This window comes from Adiantum capillus-veneris, chromosome 4 (genome assembly GCF_014529385.1).
Source record: "Adiantum capillus-veneris isolate H3 chromosome 4, ASM1452938v2, whole genome shotgun sequence".
NCBI lineage: Eukaryota > Viridiplantae > Streptophyta > Polypodiopsida > Polypodiales > Pteridaceae > Adiantum > Adiantum capillus-veneris.
The window spans coordinates 126,996,897-127,015,695 of NC_140934.1; the positions used below are offsets into that span (position 1 = coordinate 126,996,897).

The 18,799-nt window shown below is 45.2% G+C and overlaps 1 protein-coding gene across 10 annotated transcripts in view; it reads right to left on the bottom strand.

Annotated features, from left to right (window-relative positions):
• The window catches only part of ALG12 (homolog of asparagine-linked glycosylation 12), a 75,541-nt gene that overhangs the window by 38,533 nt on the left and 18,209 nt on the right, over positions 1-18,799 (bottom strand). For 3 of the 10 annotated variants that reach the window (XM_086511117.1, XM_086511113.1, XM_086511124.1), the window contains exons 2-3: positions 18,137-18,287; positions 17,891-17,976 (exon numbers count right to left, since the gene is read on the bottom strand). The exons of 2 other annotated variants lie outside the window; for them this stretch is intronic. In XM_086511117.1, coding sequence (XP_086367243.1) covers positions 17,891-17,976; positions 18,137-18,287 — 237 coding nt within the window. Of the gene's footprint in view, positions 1-17,890; positions 17,989-18,136; positions 18,288-18,799 lie in introns of those variants that run through there. 5 more of the 10 variants (XM_086511118.1, XM_086511114.1, XM_086511115.1 and 2 more) reach the window with 3 other exon arrangements.

Consider the following 18,799-nt stretch of genomic DNA (forward strand, 5'->3'; position numbering starts at 1 on the left):
TAGAATAACCTATACCTTCAATTTATGCACCAATTCATCTTCAGTATCCTTCTTATCCTTTTTCTTACCACTGCTTGGAGACCCCTTTTTATTCCTCACTTTACTTTTGCTACTGTCACTATCAGATGAAACTTCAGACTGTGAATCCGACTCTGAGTGTTCAGTTGATGCAAAGTCACCACTGGAATCAGAACTCCTCCTGCTTCTGGACTTAGTCATGCCCAATCTTTTCTCAACTCTAGATGCAGCCACCACCAAATTGTCAAAACCCCCTACAATATCAATACTTGCCACAGCATTCTTCAAACCTGTCCTTAACCCTTTGAGAAAGTACCCTGCCAACGTTTCATTAGTGGGCCTCTCATTACCTTGAAGTCTCTCAACCAAAATCCTGAATTTTTGGGCAAAATCTTCCACCAACATTGAACCCTGTTTAATTCTTCCGAGTTTACCCAGAACATCAGTAGGAGTTTTCTCCTTTCTAAATCTTTGCAAGAAAGAAACTTTCAACTCATCGTAAGTTGTAAAGTGAGCAACACCATATTGGCTAAACCAACTCATATACCTTCATAAGTTCAGAATAGTCTGAACTCACGAATTATAAGAGGGAATAAAGCACTCATAAAACTATAAAAGCAAGGGACACACGAAAAGAAAACAAAAACAAAAACAAACAAACTATAAAAGCAAGGGACACACGAAAAGAAAACAAAAACAAAAACAAACAAACTAACTAACTAAATCACTTTGATTGCTTCGAAACAAAACTAGATAAAACAAAACATTATTAACTTAAAAATGTTTTCAAAAAAGGTATGTGTAAAATAAGTTGACGCGACTTACTTGGCTTAAAACAAGTACTCAACTTTAAGCGCAAAAAAAAAAAAAAAAAAAAAAGGATAAGACATCTTAAAAACTCATAGCCTTATCTTCCAAAGTTGCTGCAAATTGTTGTAATTTATACCCTGATATCCACTAGCCTGCCACCTTGTTTCAAACTGAGCCACATGGCAATTTGCATCCTCCTTGGACCTACCCTTGAACTTTGTTGATTTGATATGGGGATTAGGGGGTGGTTGAGCCATCTGAATAGGTTGTTGGAGCCTCCTAGGTCTATGCCAAGCAGCTAACAACAGTGGGTCAAAGCTTAGTTGACGTCTACTTCTAATTGGTCTTCTTACCAAGAGTAGTGCCCCCAAGAATTGCCTCACTGACCTTTCCTCTGATGCTCCTTCACTCTCCTGTCCTTGATTCAGCAATGGAACTTCAGGTGGTGAAGTAGGTGCATTATCATCACTGACATATTCATAATGAAAAGGATCTATATTTCCTGCTTGAGTCTGAGCACGGGTATAGTACACCCTAGACCTTCTCCTACCCCTCTCGAACATGCATCATCTCTGAATAATACACAAAGCACAGTACAACCCTTAGAACCTGAATCACAGCCTCAATGAGAGGTCTGCAAACAGCGGGATCGCCAAATGTGTTGTTGAATAAACACACAAACAATGAATAATCTCCAAGAGATTGAGTTCTGATCAATTCAGGGCTAAGTAGTACTGTGTATAAGATAGAATCAGGAATTCAGAGAGACAATGAGAGAACGAGAGAGACTCAGACAAAACATCAGAGATTGTATATCAAGAAAATCTTCAGTACAAGTTCCTAAACAAGACTCAATACAATTCCGACTCCCAAAATTCCCCATTCCCAAATATAAAGCTGCGCCCTGAATTCATTTAGAACTGTCTGATTCTTGGCATACACTAACAATATCCGATCAGCCTTACAATATCCGACTAGCTACTAACAATCAGACAATACATCCGATATCCGACTACATATCCGACTTTGTATTTACCCTTCAACACATGGCACCTCGTCAAAGGAGGTCTCGCTCATAAATTTTGCAAATTTCGGGTCCTTCGCAAAATTTAGCATCATCTTTGTTGCATCGCCGATCAATTGTTGACACTCCATCTCTTCAAGCTACGCAGGAGTAGGCCGAGGCGGGCCATACTCCTCGCGTGAATCTTCTTTGTGCTCTCCTCCCGCATCTCCGGATGCAGAGGGAGTCAACTGATCTCTGTCTGAAGCCATAAGTGCCACGTAAAAAGGATCGGATTTCCCGGTAGAAGAGAAATCGGCCGTGCTTTGATACCACTGTCACGGGGACGTGGCAAGTGTTAACTATGTCACGAGGACGTGGCAACTGCTAACTTTAGTTGTTGGTTTCTTTCCAATGGGTTTTGTTTTATTTTTGAGACCCTCTTCTTGAAGTAGCAAACGGTCGGACATTGTATGGCCAATGTGAACGATAGTTTCACCCGTAGATGGGTAGTGGTCGGCACTGGAATTCGTGTGGTAAGAGGATGTCTAGGCTCAGAGCAAGATCATATAGGTCCCCCCGTCGCACTTAGCAAGTTGGTGGATACTAAGAAGTGAACTCAATAAAGGCCTAAAGTCAAGGTGTGACTACCAACAGAAAGTATCCGACAGTTGGGCCACATTGCACTTTTGGATACGGATAGATAGTCACATAACCACAGGGAGCCCAACGGAATCATTTCCTAAAATTTAGGGAACTGCTATTTTGGGCCATGAAATGTGTTCGCGTCATTACCTCCGGTATGACTAGGGGAACACTTTATAACTCTGCCGCAATGTCAACTGGGCAACCGGTCGGGAGATTTTTAGGCGGCAACCCCCAAACGGGAAATAGCTTGTAAATGCGCCAAGTGGCACATTTCTATGCACTTTCCTCATGCAAGAAGAAGTGGCGCTGAATTTGATGGTGGGAGAGGCCTCATTTGCAAATTGTCACAGTTAAGAGCTATGGAGTGCATCCTTTCCCCCTTATGTATAGTGCAGTGCCAGGAGTGATGCCCTGCACGCTACGCACTGCTCTCTCTCTCCCCTATGAGCAGTATGTTATGCCCCTCTAGTGGGCTTTTCATTTGACCAATGTACAGTTATGTGGGTTCATGCGCGATTGCCGAGGTAAGAGCCTCTTGCACAGGTACTGGATTAGCTAGCGGCTAATCCCCCGCAGGTACAAGTGAATTCGGAGATGTTTCATGTGAGAAATCTCGTCCGATTCAAAGGGCAAATAGCCCTACACGTGCAGGAGCTCGAGGTCTTGCTACAGATGCGACCGGCACGGGAAACGGAGCCCAAAACAGGGAATCACAGCCTGCTGTGTATTTTTGCAGGTTTAGGGTTTCAGCCCTGAAGGACCCTAACACCCCCAAGAGGTTCGGGGACGCGAGGGGACCGCTGTACAGGTGATCTAGTGCATTTTCGGGGCAGAAAACAGAGAATTCAGCGTGCTGCAGATTCTTGCCAGTTTTTGCAAAGTGTCCGTATGCGTCGGGAAAGTCATCTATTGCGTGGGGATACTGACTGTGAAACGTCCTAGTACAGTTATGCTGCCGAAATCGGGCCAAAACAGGTGTTTCTTCACCTGGAATGTGCGGGGCAGTTCGTAGGAGATCACAGGTTTTATTCCCTCTATTAAAGAAAAAAGAAATACCGAAAGGGGCACCAATTTTGGGGCCTACAGGTTGTCGGGGTCTGCTCAAAGCATTCTAGCTTCCGAGTCGTGTGTGTACTTAGGTGTTAATCCCCGTTACAGGTTATCTTTGCAAAGTACTCTGTGTGTGTCTAAAGTAAAGAATTTCGGGTGAAAGCCAACGCCTACCGCCCCACGGGCCGGTTTCAACCACTGTAACACACTTGGACACTCCAAGTCGAGAATCTACCGCGACACCACAAATAATCACTTCAAAGCAGTTCACAATTCATAATTGATTCGACATTGGCCCCCGGAGGAGTTTCGTGCCTAAAGATATTGGCCCCAAAGACTGCCGCCCCTTTTGGTATTTCTTTTTGTATTAATCTGTGTTCAAAGTACAAGAGAGTAGGCAGGCGCTCACTCTCAGACTCTGCGTCCAGATGCTCTGCAGAGTGGGAGGCCTGCCCACTTATTTAAAGAGTTTACAAGGGATGCCAAAAGCAGAGCCCCAAAAGCTGAAAATCAAAAGCTTTTAAAATAAAGCAAAAGCCCTCTGTCTCTCACAAGCTCTCTCTCTCTCTCTTGAAATAATGGAGAACAAAAGAGCTCTCTCTCTCTCTCCAATTGCGTAGCAAAAGCAAGTCCAAAAACTGCCGCCAATCCTACTTTTCCTGCTACCGTAGAACACGGGTGTCCGTACAGCCTGCCACGTGTCAACCCCCGTCGGCAGCCAGCCACCTTAGCATGTCCAAATCATTTCCTGCTTGTCCATTGCGGGGACGTTGTGTGTGTACCAGGCAGCCACATCACCAGTTTGGGACAGAAACCTCCTACTCCAAGGATGTTTACATAACAAGAATTACAAGAGGTGGTTGATACACGGATTTCTCAACTTTTTGACGCACAGAACAAAATCGAAAAGCACGACAAAGAGCAGAAGAAAGGAACTGACTTCCCGGGTTATTTGGGTCGTCAATCTGCTTTTGCCTTGGCAAGAAAGCAAAAAAAGCATGTCAGATTTGAAGGAGTATCTAGCTCTTCTTCTTCTTCTTCTGACAGTTCTTCTAACTCTTCTGACTCCAGCGAAGAAGACAGAAAAGGGAAAAAGCGAAGCAAAAAGCAAAGCTTCGGAAAGGGCAAGAAAAAGGCAAAGAAGCCTAGATTTCGCCCAGTTTCTGACAGTTCTACAGAGGACTCGTCTTCAGACAGTCGGACTCCGATGATCACAGATTCTATGCAAAGAAGAAGAATTTCTTGCTAAATTCGTCAATAACAGTCCAGATACCATCATACCCACTCTGTGTCTTCAGGAGATCAAAAATAAGCCAACCAGTATGACTTTTTGGAGGATAAAAGCAAGAAAGTCCGAGAGTTTAAAGAAGGTGGACAGTCAATTACATTTGACTCGTTTTCTGGATTTCGAGATGCTTCGAAGGCTTTGACCTTCATACAGCAGTTTGACATAGCTTTCTCTGGAGGACATTACTCAGAGCACTCCAAGATTTGGAGGGCTACCTCTTACTTCAAGGGAAATGCTCGAACTTGGTGGTCCACGCTTCTATTGAACAAGAAAGCGCCAATTAAATGGATGAAATTTAAAAGGCTTTTTATTTCTTCCTGGTTGACTCGGGAGTACGAACGTGACATATGAACTTCTTGGAACCATCTTCGGATGACCAAGAAAGATTCATTGCACGCATATTGCGAGATTCTAGAGCTCTTTTCTACCAGCCTCTTCATTTAAGAAGATCTCATTCAAAGAACAGATTGAGTGGTTTACCTTGGGACTTCCTACAGAGATCCGAGATCACTGCTTAGAGCAAAAGTCACATTCCATCCAGGAATTGACGAGTCATGCGAAACGGGGTTTTGCCATGGAAAAATATATATATCAATCCTTGGTAGACATCATTGTTTGAAAAGGCAACCTCACTCTAAACTTGGAAGATCTATGGGATCTAGTTGCAAACATGAAAGAAGACCTAGCAGGTAAAAGCACTAGATACATGAGTGCATTAGCCAATAAGGCACTATTGGAGCATATTAAAGCAAGCCAAGACAAAGATGAGGAAGTGGATGATGAATGTCCATGAAGTTAGAAGCTTCTTAGGCTTGTGTTCGTACTACAGGCGGTTCATTAGAAAGTTTGCAGAGGTTGCTTCCCCTTTGCATTTGCTGACGCAAAAAGGAGTCCCTTTCTCGTGGGGACCCACAGAGGTGACTGTTGTAACAGACTTGGACACTCCAAGTCGAGAATCTACTGCAACACCACAAGAATTCACTTCAAAACAGTTCACGGTTCACAATTGATTCGACACTGGCCCGACGAAGTTCTGTGCCTAGAGATATTGGCCCCAAAGACTGGCGCCCCTTTCGGTATTTCTTTTTGTATTAATCTGGTGCACAAAGTACACTGAGTGGTTGGGACTCACTCTCAGACTCTGCGTCCAGATGCTCTGAGAAGTGAGAGCCCAACATCACTTATAAAGAGATTACAAGGGATGCCAAAAGCAGAGCCCCAAAAGCTGGTAAATCAAAAGAAATTCAAAAAAAAGCATCTTATTCCCAAAAGCTGCCCCATAATTTGCGTAGGATTTCAGCCCTACCTTGCATAGCCAAAAAGCAAGAGTTCCGTACGTCTATCCGAACGACCTTCCGCAAAAAGCGCCGCATTTTCCAGTGATGTCCGTACGGCAGTGCCACGTCAGCGTTTCGGTCATTTTCTGGGACTGCCCATGCCAGTCGGGGAGGGTGTGTGTACTGAGCAGCCATGTGTGTACAGGCCAGCCACGTCACCAGTTATACCCCCCTTTTGAAAGGATTGTAATCGCCCTCGATTACACCTGCAAAACAGACAGAAGCCATAAACTGTCTTAGCAAACACTGACTGTTAGTACTGACGTACTAGGAACACTCATCTAACATATGTACCAATCGACAGTCAAATCACACGACACCACAGGATATCACTTGACATCACAGGACAGCACATGACAAATCACATTCAAAATTCATTCGGATCTCAGACCATGATTTATCGGCAATGTAATTAGCAATCACATCTAGGTCCACTCAAGACCTCACAGATGCCCGATTGACTAATCCCTATTGCAACCATGTCTATCGAGATCATTCACACTGAAATGTTGCAGTCATTTCATCTATCAGTTCCTGCACTTAAACAAGTCAAGAACAAGTCAGTATCATGTTCGGGAATTCCAGTTCATAAAGTCATTACAGCAGAATATTGTCAACTCACAGTGTCCCTGAAACTCAAAGAGACATCAGTGACTTTAGTATCAAATATCAAGGCAATCTGTTGACAAAGGAGAGGAGCGACTCCCCTCTTGTGCATACCCGCTGCACCAGATTCCGCCCAAGCTGTGTTCGGGGTTCCATTTAGAATAGACTATGCTAAACCAAATGCTTCGAGGTAAAGATTCACAATCCGAGGAGTATCTGTAAGGTCCTCCTCCTCCATTCACTTCGCATCCAATGCGGAGTAGGTCTTGAATTGAACCAAGAACAGTCTTATCGCTTTACCTTTTATCTTTCTATCTTTCTGTGCCAATCTCTGTTCTGGAACGAGTATCTGCTCAATTTCCTGCAATTCGGGTTGCTCATCAAGCTCCCCATCATCGGGCACATCGCCTTCAAAAGGCTTCAAGAGACTCACATAAAGAACATTGTGAATTCTCCAAGTATCGGGCAGCTTCAGTCCAAAGGAGACATCATTTATCTTTTCGGAAAATCTGGAAAGGTCCATAATATCTCATGCTAAGCTTTCGAGAAAGCCGCTCCTTTCCCTTTTTCTTTCTCACGCGTGCCTTCCCAAAATGTAAAAACACCCAATCGTTCTTCTTCAATTTCAAATCGCGACGATGTCGATCTGCTGCCTTTTTCTGAGATTCCTCTAAAGCCTTCCAGATAAAGTCCAAGTCCCTCGTGAAATGGTCGGCTTCAAAGAAAAATCGTATCTTTCGTGCTAAGGAAGGGTGGAACCTTTGTAGCAAATTCAATAATCTCAAATGGCACCTTCCCCATCAAAGAGTTAATCGTGTTTCTGTAGGCATATTCCACCAAAGGTAAAAACCTTTCCCATGTAGTCTTCTAATCCGAGATGTAAGACTTCAATAGATCCAGTACCACTCAATTAGCAATCTCTGATTGCCCGTCAGTCTGCGGGTGGAATGATGACGAGAACTGTAACCGCGTACCAATGTTCTACCAAATAGCCGTCCAAAACAAACTCGTGATCCTGGGGTCCCTGTCGGAGACAATCGTCTCAGGCATGCCATGTAATCTGAAGATCTGGGCAATAAACAATCGTGCCCATACTTTGTTTTCGAGAGATCAAAAGTGAAATCCATTGCAATATTTTTCCAAGGGCAGGTGGGTATGGGTAAAGGCTATAACAATCCCTGTGCTTTATGCCTGTCAAAACTTGACCTTCTCGCATATCAAGCAACTGCGTACAAAATCGTATACGTCCTTCTTGAGTCTCGGCCAAACAAAAGTATCTCTCCACACCATTCAAGGTGGTAACAATGCCGCGGTGACCCGTAAAAGGTGGACATTGGCATTCGGTTAAAGCCTTTTTTCCCTCAACAGCAGTGTAACGCACAGCATGGTTTCTTTCCTCATCAAGTAGCCATCCCGAATGGAATATCCCGCTACTATCTCCCCATTCTGTATTCAACTGAATACATCTGCAAAAATCTGTATCTGTGGCATACTGACCGACCATATCCTTGAAGCTTCTACGATGTATCACGAAAACAGCCAGAACCAACGGCTTCCGAGACAAAGTATCTGCCACCATTTTGTCATGTGACACATCCAACCCTATGTGTCCGTGGACAAGCTACAGCATGACCAGGGTTCAGTTCAATCAAGTCAGTCTAGAATAGGAAGTGATCTGGCACTTTTGTGAGTCTGTTCGCAGACCGTGCATGTCCAGATACTTAGAATAGATGCATATCCTCTGGTTGCACATAACATGACCATCATATTCCGGTCAGATCCCATCAGTAGCATTTTTACAGTGCATAGACCTATTTTCCCTATTTTTGACATTGTCCACTTTTTTAATTGACTTTTGTTGGAAAGTAGGTAGGGCCATTCTGCTAAGTTTGTATATAAGCAAACCTAGTGCTAGCACTTTCTGGCAGTGGAGGCAGTAGGAGCACTTGCTCAACAGGCACCTTCTCAGCACGACCCCCCATCAGCAAGGCTAGCGTTTTTGCATCTGCAAGGACCTAGCGTTTTCATCCACATGCAGCCTGGCGATTGTTGCACAACAGATCAGCCCCGGCAGCAGCAAGACCAATCAAGAAGCCTAGCGTTTTGCACTTGCAGGACAACCGGCAGCAGCAGGACCATTTTCAGCCATAGCGTTTTTGCATCAGCATAGCGTTTTGCAGTTTCACCGCAAGGGAACACAAAGAAGCATCAGCATTTTCAGTTTTCAGCCTTAGACACAGCAGAACAACCCCCGAACCTCGCAAATCTCACCTTCCCGCAGCAGATCCTCGCCGCACGGTCAAATTCCGCAAAGTTAACAGTTTCAGCCCGGAAAATGCAAATTTCAGCATCTGTGTTTTCAGCGCGTCGTCGTTGCATCGTCGTCGTCATTGACATAGCGTCAAAATTCAGTAGATAAAGGTTTGCAGATTTCAGCCCCTTAGCGATTCCAGATTTCAATCCGTCTCGTCGTCGTCCTCATCGTCATCCTCATCGACGGCAAGTCCAAGCATTGTAGAGATTTGTGCAATCATAAGTAGAAAGCTCTCGCCATAGAGAGTGGGGCCTTCGGAGGAGGGTTTTACGTCTCTGGTGTCGTATTCTCTTCTCTATCTCTCAGTCTCATGCACTTCCATTCACATTGTCCATTCACTTTGTTTGTGTCCATTGCACTCTCTCACTAAAGGAACGGTAGGCTCTCCCTTCCGTAAGTAAAAGGAACCCTTGAGAACACTTCGGAGCACTCATCTTGAGCAAAGTTCAACATTCACTTCCGCTGCACCTTACACTGGTATCATAGCTTTGGCAGTGTTCAGTATCACTCAAGGAAAAAACCACAAGAACCACTGAATTTTTTTTTGCTTGTTGAGGTCGCACGAACCCAAGTTCACTTGAGCGTGTCGATTCCTAATCATGTTTTTGAAGAGTGACAGGAATCCCAAGAAAGAAGGGCTTGTCCAACCTCCCCTTGTCACCAGCGTGTGACTACTATCTATCCTTTTTGTTGATTTCTTTCTTATTATCTATTTACTTTCACTTTTTGGAAACACCCCTCGGGAAATCTAACTGCCCTGCATTGCATAGCTAGTGTGGAACTGTCCAGAGGGAGTCCAGGCCTGAGGGCAAGAGAGCACTAAGGTTGGACAAGGACTATGGTTAGCCAAGTGGGGTCATTGACTAGCCAAAGTGGAATCCTTTGCTACAGAGGCTACATTTCAGTTCTAGATGTGGCCGCACTGTACAAAGAGGGTCGGATAACCTAGAAAGATACAATGGCAGTATCTCCTAAAATTTAGGGAACTGCTATTTTGGGACCTGAAAATGTGTTGACGTCATTACCTCCGGAATGACAAGGGGAACATTTTCTTACTCTGACGTGAAGTCAACTGGGCAACCGGTTGGGATATTTTTAGGCGGCAACCCCGAAACGGGAAAATGCTTATAAATGTGCCAAGTGGCACCTTCTGGTGCACTTGCCTCATGCAACAAGAAGTGGCGCTGAATTTTAAGCTGGGAGAGGCTCATTTTCAGTTTCGTCACAGGTTAAGAGCTATGGAGTGCTTGCTTTCCCTCCTATGTACAGTGCGGTGCCAGGAGTGATGCCCTGCACGCTACGCACTGCCCTCTCTCTCCCCTTTGGCAGTATGTTATGCCCCTCTAGTGGGCTCTTCATTTGACCAATGTACAGTTGTGTGGGTTCATGCGCGATTGCCGAGGCAAGAGCCTCTTGCACAGGTACTGAGCTAGCGGCTAATCCCCCCGCAGGTACAGGTGAATTCGGAGAGGTTTCACGCCAGAAATCTCGTCCGATTCAAAGGGCAAGTAGCCCTACAGGTGCGGGAGCTCGAGGACTTGCTACGGATGCGACCGGCATGCGAAACAGAGCCCGAAACAGTAAATTACAGCCTGCTGTGTATTTTTGCAGGTTTAGGGTTTTGGCCCTAAACGGACCCTAATACCCCCAGGAGGTTCGGGGATGCAAGGGGACCGCTGTACAGGTGATCTGGCGCATTTTCAGGGCTGAAAACAGAGGATTCAGCGTGCTGAAGATTCTCGCCAGGTTTTGCAAAGTGCCCGTACGCGTCGGGAAAGTCGGCCAATGCGTGGGAATACTCACTGTGAAGGGTTCTAGTACAGTTATGCTGCCGAAATCGGGCTAGAACAGTGGAAATTCAGCCGAGTTTGTGCGGGGCAGCTTGTAGGGAACCACAGCGTTTATTCCCTCTTTTGAACAATAAAGAAATACCGAAAGGGGCGCCTAAGTTAGGGGCCAATCTGGTGTCGGTCTTCTCATACAGGTGCATTCTAGCATCTGTATCCCATTCCCCTCTCTTGTGTCTTGAAAGTACAGGTAAAATAGACGACTAATAATGGGTGAAAGCTAAATCAAGGTTTGAAGTAAAGTCTACCGCCCTTTTTGGATTGAACAGGCCGGTTTCACCCCTTGTGCCTCTTTTCACTCATTGAGAGCGGACCGTGCACTTAGCGGCCGGCCAATCGACGTGAGGTGGGAAAAAGCAACTTTGGTGTGAGCGCAAGGCCGCCAAGGGGTGCCCCACGGAAAAGAGCAGAACTCGCGTGAAGAGAAGATCCTTCTCTAACACAGATTGCAAGCGAAAGAAGAACCTCAAGAACCCCAAGAACCGAAGAACCCAAGTTCCTCGTGAACTTAAGAACCCAAGACCACAAGAACCCAAAAGATCCCACGACTTCAGTGGATTGTCATCACTCGAAGCGGAATGGATACTTCGCTTGGAGGTGATGAGCATGAGAGAGGCGAAGAAGAATTTAGGTTTTTCCAACCCTCCCCCTTTCCCATCTACGCCAAGGATTGCACTAACTCCGATGAAGGAGTTGATGCAGTTGTTTATGGACAACAAGTTCGAACGCGAAGCAAGAGAAGCAGAAAGAAAGGCCTACGAAGAAAGTATGGCAGCCATAGATCGTGAATACGATGCAAAAATGGAAGCCATAGAGCGTGAGCACGAAGAAAGACTAGCAAGATTTGATCGCGAGAACAAAGCAAGAATGCAAGAGATGTTTGCGACTCTTTTCTCAAGTTCAGGCACAGATGCAAGAGATTTAGGAAAAGGAGACTCTCTCAGTCTCTTCTTCTCCAAAGCAAGACACACAGAATTTGAATGATAATGACAAGCATGATAATTGAATGATAATGATAAGCATGATGATTTGGATGACAATGATAAGCATGACGATTTGCATGATCAAGATGTGGTTTCTCACAAGCATGATGATTTGTATGATCAAGACGTGATTGTTCACAAGGATGATGGTTTTGTTGATGCTTTTTCTAGCGAAGCTAACCTCGTTTCAGATTCGACCAATCACGAAGAATCGATCTTGACTTTCGAGTCGAGGTCCACAGCAACCCCCCAGGCAGATTCGATCAAACACGACGAAGAGATCTTGGCTCTCGAGCCTAGGTCCAAAGAACCCTTACAGGAAGTACTATGTGTTCGCATGATTAGTCAGCACGCATTGTACAAGTGTTTCATTCGTGATCGTTTCCTGTATTTTAGTCAACGTCTTTATGTGATCCCTTTTCCTAGGCATGACATATTGTACGTTGAGCACGTTTCACTCATGAATGAGCACGAATGTATGCGGATTATTCATGAAAAGCTGGAAAGTATGCATTCAAGAAAGTCACATTCCATGTCTCTTCCTTGGCACGACACAGTCGTAGAAAGAGCACATGAAAGTATGAGCACCAAGCATGGGCATTTCCGTTGTGAATTTCCACAGTTGATTGCTTTAGATCAGAAGAGAGATTCGATCTCATTGTTTGCGTGTGTGTGGTGAACAGTTTGGCACTCCGTTTCTTTGTTCATCTACATTGCATGCACAGTCTTTGAGGAAGACAAGATTTTTTCCAGTCACTTTACATGGAATAGGTATGTTCATGTTGTTGTGTTAGAAGTGGTTTCAAAAATTTTCAGCCATGGAGATTCTTGAAGAAGGAAGAAGCATGACTCTAGACGAAGTTGAAGCATTGAAGGAGCCACAGCAGACTTTGTGTCGCTTTCGGCGTGGCCCAAAGAAGCAAGCGTTGCAGACCTTTATGAAGTTCAAGTATCGCACGACCCACACCTCACCGTGGGTCGGCAAAGAGTCCTTTCGAGGATTCCGGATGTTGTTGGCGATCTCCCTCGACGCCATACAGTTCGGTACCAGTACCTCACTTTGAAAAGGAGGGGATGTCACGTGACACGTCCAACCCTATGTGTCCGTGGACAAGCTACAGCATGACCAAGGTTCAGTTCAATCAAGTCATTCTAGAATAGGAAGTGATTTGGCACTTTTGTGAGTCTGTTCGAACACCGTGCATGTCCAGACACTTAGAATAGATGCATATCCTCTGGTTGCACACAGCATGACCGTCAGATTCCAGTCAGATCCCATCAATAGCATTTTTACAGTGCATAGACCTATTTTCCCTATTTTTGACATTTTTTACTTATTATTTTTAAGTGAATTTGTTGGAAAGTAGGTAGGGCAATTTTGCTAAGTTTGTGTATAAGCAAACCTAGCGCTAGCACTTTCTGGCAGAAGAGTCAGCAGGAGCACTTGCTCAATAGGCACCTTCTCAGCAGGACTCCCCCCATCAGCAAGGCTAGCGTTGCAAGGACCTAGCGTTTTCATCCACACACAGCCTGGCGACTGTTGCACAGTAGATCAGCCCGGCCAGCAGCAAGACCAATCAAGAAGCCTAGCATTTTGCACTTGCAGGACAACCGGCAGCAGCAGGACCATTTTCAGCCCTAGCGTTTTTGCATCATCATAGCGTTTTGCAGTTTCACCGTGACGGAACACCAAGAAGCATCAGCGTTTTCAGTTTTCAACCTTAGACACAGCAGAACAACCCCCAAACCTCGCAGATCTCACCTTCCCGCAGTAGATCCTCACCGCACAGTCAAATTTCGCGAAGTTTACAGTTTCAGCCCGGAAAACGCAGATTTCAGCATCTGCGTTTTCAGCGCGTCGTCATCGCCGTCGTCATCGACATAAGAGTCAGAATTCAGCAGATAAAGATTTGCAGATTTCAGCCTCTTAGCGATTCCAGATTTCAGCCCGTCTCGTCGGTCGTCATCGTCCTCGTCGTCGTCGACAAGTCCAAGCATTGTAGAGATTTGTGCAATCATAAGTAGACCGCTCTCGCCATAGAGAGTGGGGCCTTTGGAGGAGGGTTTTACAACGTCTCTGGTGTCGTATTCTCTCTCTATCTCTCACTCTCATGCACTTCCATTCACAATATCCATTCACTTTGTTTGTGTCCATTGCACTCTCTCACTAAAGGAACAGAAGGCTCTCCCTTCCGTAAGTAAAAGGAACCCTTGAGCACAGTTCAGAGCACTCATCTTGAGCAAAGTTCAACATTCACTTCCGTTGCACCTTACAAATTTCTTTTGTCCCTGCACATGGACAATCCGGAAGTAAAAGTGTGACCAGATGTTCGCCCACCGCATCTGCTTTTCCGATAGTTGCTTCTGTGACAAGAAGTAGCGTAAACTCTAACCATCTGTGAAAACCGTAAAATGGGCTCCGAGTAGGTAATGTCGCCATTGAGTAAGAGCATGGATAACCGCCAAAAGCTCTTTCTCACATATCTGTATTGTCAATTACCGGCCCTGAAAACAATCGACTCTCATAGGCAATGACATGGCCTTCATGCATTAAGACCTCATCCGGACTACGACCACAAGTATCACAATATACTTCAAACGACTTCTGCAAATCCGGCAAAGTCAAAACTGGTCCTGTAGTCAAATTCTGTTTCAATTTCTGAAAGGCAGTCACCTTTGTGGGTCCCCACGAGAAAAGGACTCCTTTCTATGTCAATATATGCAAAGGGGTAACCAACCTCTGCAAACGTTCTGATGAACCGCCAGTAGTAAGAACATAAGTCCAAGAAGCTTCCAACTTCATGACATTCTTCAAATCGGGCCAATCACGGATAGTCTCTATCTTGGCCAGGTCCATCTACACTCCTACTGCTGAGACGTGTCCCAAAAAGTGTATCTTTGGGCTTGGCTCACACGGTAAGGTGGGGCCGAAGAAAGACGAGCGGCCTTGGAGGCCGATCATGAGGCACAGAGAACCACGCACGCAAGAATTGGTTTAACAGGTTCTCGCCTCGAAGTCCAAGCAGTCAAAGATGTTGGTAGTTCATCAAGTAGCGCAAGCCGAGATTCGGACTCCAACAACCCAGTCATAGAGAAGATCCAGTTCAATAAGTATGATGGTAAGATGGATGCTACGGTTATTCATTCTTGGTTGCATCAATTTAATGCTTATTTTGCAACAACTAAGAAGACAGGAAATAGCAAGGTTTTGACGGCAGCTGTGTACCTTGCCGGTGATGCCATCAATTGGTACCACGCATGGCAAGAGGCACAGTTAGCCACGCACCTAGAGGAAGCCGAAGAATTCACGCCCCTTTCCTTCAATTGGGCCAATTTCCAAGACAAGCTCAAGGCGCGGTTTATGCCCCCTCAGTACGCTTTCCCCTAAATGGATCGAGCAACCCCTCCAAAAAGGTGTCGCATATGCCGTGGATAACCCGGTCCATCTTAATCGACAAGTTAAGGTCTAAAAGAATTTTCTTGTAAGATCATGCAACAGGGTAGATGAGTTCTTGGATTCTGTTGCCAAATTGGCTTTATCTGACAGAAAAATAATTCTAAATGAATTATTGGATTTATAAGTGAGAGGGTTTTCTCGCTTGGAACACCAAGGAAAAATAATTCTAAATGAATTATTGGAATTTTAAGTGAGAGGGTTTTTCTCACTGGAGACATCCGAGTACAGAATATTCCTAGTGCGTCATTCAGAGTAATGACGAGAGCACTGTGAAAGGGAATATCTGTAAGGCCACCAGGAACGGATACTTCTAATGCGTCACATCGGATGGGTGATAGGGAGCATCGGGAAGAAGTATCCGACCATCCGGGAACGGACATCTCTGATGCGTCATAGGATGGGTGACATAGAGCATCGTGAAGGAGATTGTACCATAAGTTCGGTAGGAAAGGACTAGGTGATGGGTATTCCTGATGCGTCACAAGGTGGGTGACGGGTGCATCGGAAAGGGAATATCCATAGTCGGGAGGAAATTCCGAACTGTGTTAGAATTGTGCACAAGGAAAAAAGCAAGCACTTGAATGAAGATGGGTTCAAAGGAAACTTTGAGGAAAAACAGATGCTTTTTGAGAAAGCGGGATTGCTTTTCGGGAAAGCAGATGCTTTCCCCCGAGGAAGTCTATGTCTGCATTGCAACTGTGCATGTGATTGCATCCAGGGACGCCTGGGAAGTGCTGTGAAAGCATTGTTTTTAACTTATAGGTTTTATTGAGTTTTTGGGCAGGTTCAAACTATTTTTTTAAAATACGTCGGCCGCCCACTTAATAAGTGGGCAGCCATCTGATAAATAAGGCAACAGATCAGCCAGTGTTTTCTCTCTCTCTTTTTCTGGCAGAACAGAAAAAAAAAATGAAAAAAAAATTATTATAAAAAAAAAACGGCCGCGATCTCTACGCGAGCAGCTATTCGTGCTAGTGGCTAGGAGCTATAAAAGCATCACATGCCCTCACTCAGAGGGGAGGACCAATCTTTGCAAGGAGGAGATGCTGCTGCAAATTTCAGCCGTAAAGAAGACGTTGCAGGTGATGCCCATGGCTGCCCCAAGTGTACCCGATGTCGCCAAGACCCAGTGCGCGAGTTCCCTCGCGAAGAAGTGCCTACGGAGCGTGTTTCCATCGCGACAAGCTGCTGTTTTTCTCTGTTTTCAACCCATAAACGTCGTAGACGGGGCTGATTTATGAGAAGGAACCTGAGAACACACCTCGTTTGTGTGTAGGATTGGAAGAGAGGATTTTCTATGGAGAGATCTCTTCCGGGGAATTGCTTTTCGAGAACGGAGTTGCGTTTCGAGCGTCGAGACTTTGAAGGTAACGATTTTCATGTTATGAACTCTTGAGTATTTGTTTGCAGGTGTACTTCCTCTTAGTGAGGGAGTAGGAGCAGAGGAAGGTATGAGCCTCTGCAGGAGAAAAGCGCTTTGAGGAACTAGAGCCAGATCAGCCCAAGGGTTTCGTACCCGAGTTTGGGAAGTAGATCCACGGATCAGAGAAAGGTAGTCTCTCAAGTTGTGATCCGGAAGTTGGGATTCCCAAGTAAGGACTTCGTGTCCGGGAAAGCAGAGTTGTTCTGCGGGAAGAGGACTCTGGAAAGAGAGTTGGAAAAGAGTTGCAGGGATGCCATGCCCTGAGTCTGGAAGGTGAGATCCAGAGGCGAGAACCTTGATTCTCGAGGAATTGGAATAAGGAACGGAAGTTCCTTGGAATAGGGTTTTGCCCTAGGAATCGGAAGCTGAGGCTTCCGGGAACGATCAAGTCTTATTCTAGAACGAACGTGGTAATACGTTCGGTTCAAGTGCTTGTATAGACTTCTCCTCGGTAATAAAGATACTATTACGGGGGGGGACCAGCCCATCTTGTGGTCCCCAGTACTGTGTCGATCTTCTCACTCTCTATCTCTCTCTCTATTTATTTCTCTCTATATCCTCTGGCTTCAGTAATAAGTGATAAATCCTATTTATCCGAATGTATTTTATATTGTTATGCGCTCCCGTTTGTGACAGATTCAACCCATTCATCACTCAGCGAAAATGGTGAAGTTCTACAAGTAGATTCATGAGCACCGCAGTCTGACATACATGACACTTGAGAACATGGGACACCCGTGCCAAATACCAAAACCCGGATCAAATACTCGCCTACCCTCCCCTGCTCCCCACCCCCTCTTATGCTCACCCCTCAGATCTTGGTCATCTCATTACACTTGCATAAAACTTTGGCTAGATCAAACATGAACACATCTCTCACAAACCAACTTGCTGGCACTTTTCATTTTTTCTTCCTTATGAAGCATTGAAGGGTTTCTTGTAGTCATTCATCAATTCTAGGGCATCATTTTTTTTTCAGAAGGATCTCAAATTGTTTTGTTAATAGTGGAAAAAAGGGTTTCCATGCCCTAAGAGGAATGTCCTTCTGTAAATGCCACATTGTCATATTCCATGGTTTTGTGTATAAGCAAGAAACGTTGTAGCACCTGAATGTTGAAGCTTTCCTCCACCTTTGTATATGGAGCCATCAACACGTGGAACACAACAATGCTCACAACCAGCAAATCCAAACCTGCACAACAATCTGCTGAGGCAAAGAAGTTGTATTGCAATCCTTAGTTATATACCACAAAGACTTAATAATAGTGTACCTATCCTAAAAAACATAAACAACAGTTCAAATTCCTAATAGCCCCATTGAACAAAATGAAAAGAACTCTTTAAATTCAAACCTTTTCCCTACACTATGTTCAGCGTAACCCTCCACAATTACTCGCTCAAACTTAAGTTTATCATTATGTTTGTTGGGCCACCACAGACCAGCCAGTGATGAGGCTAAAAACCCACCGTCCAGCCCTCCACCGCCATACCACCACCCTGCACCTAACCATAAGAACACCCACCAAACTAAGAAAAGAGCAGAAAACAGCAGGCAAGAACACACAAAACAAGCAAGCCCACAATCACACGCACCCCTACACACAGACAAATAGAACCCACACCCCCCATGCGTAAGCAGGCACCCGAAACAGACACAAACAAGGGAAACGAAAGAACCAAACCTGCGTAAGAAAGCAAAAGAAGAAGGCAACAAGAACTGGCGCAGGCGTCACAAGTGTTCGCATGGGTTTTTTTTTTTTTTTTTTTTTGGGGGGGGGGGGGGGGGGGGTGGCTGTCAAATCTAGCGCAAATGAGCACATGTCAGAACACAGCAACAGGTAGCCCACATCGAGGAGAGGGCACCATCGCTCTACACAAAAGAGGGAAGGAGTCAAGGGGAACACCCGTAGCAGATTGGAAAGCTCTAGCGCATCCCTCTCTCTCTCTCTCTCTGTCCCTCTCTAGACTTCTACGACAGGATCTATACCCAGAGGACATGGGAGCTAGGCACGAAG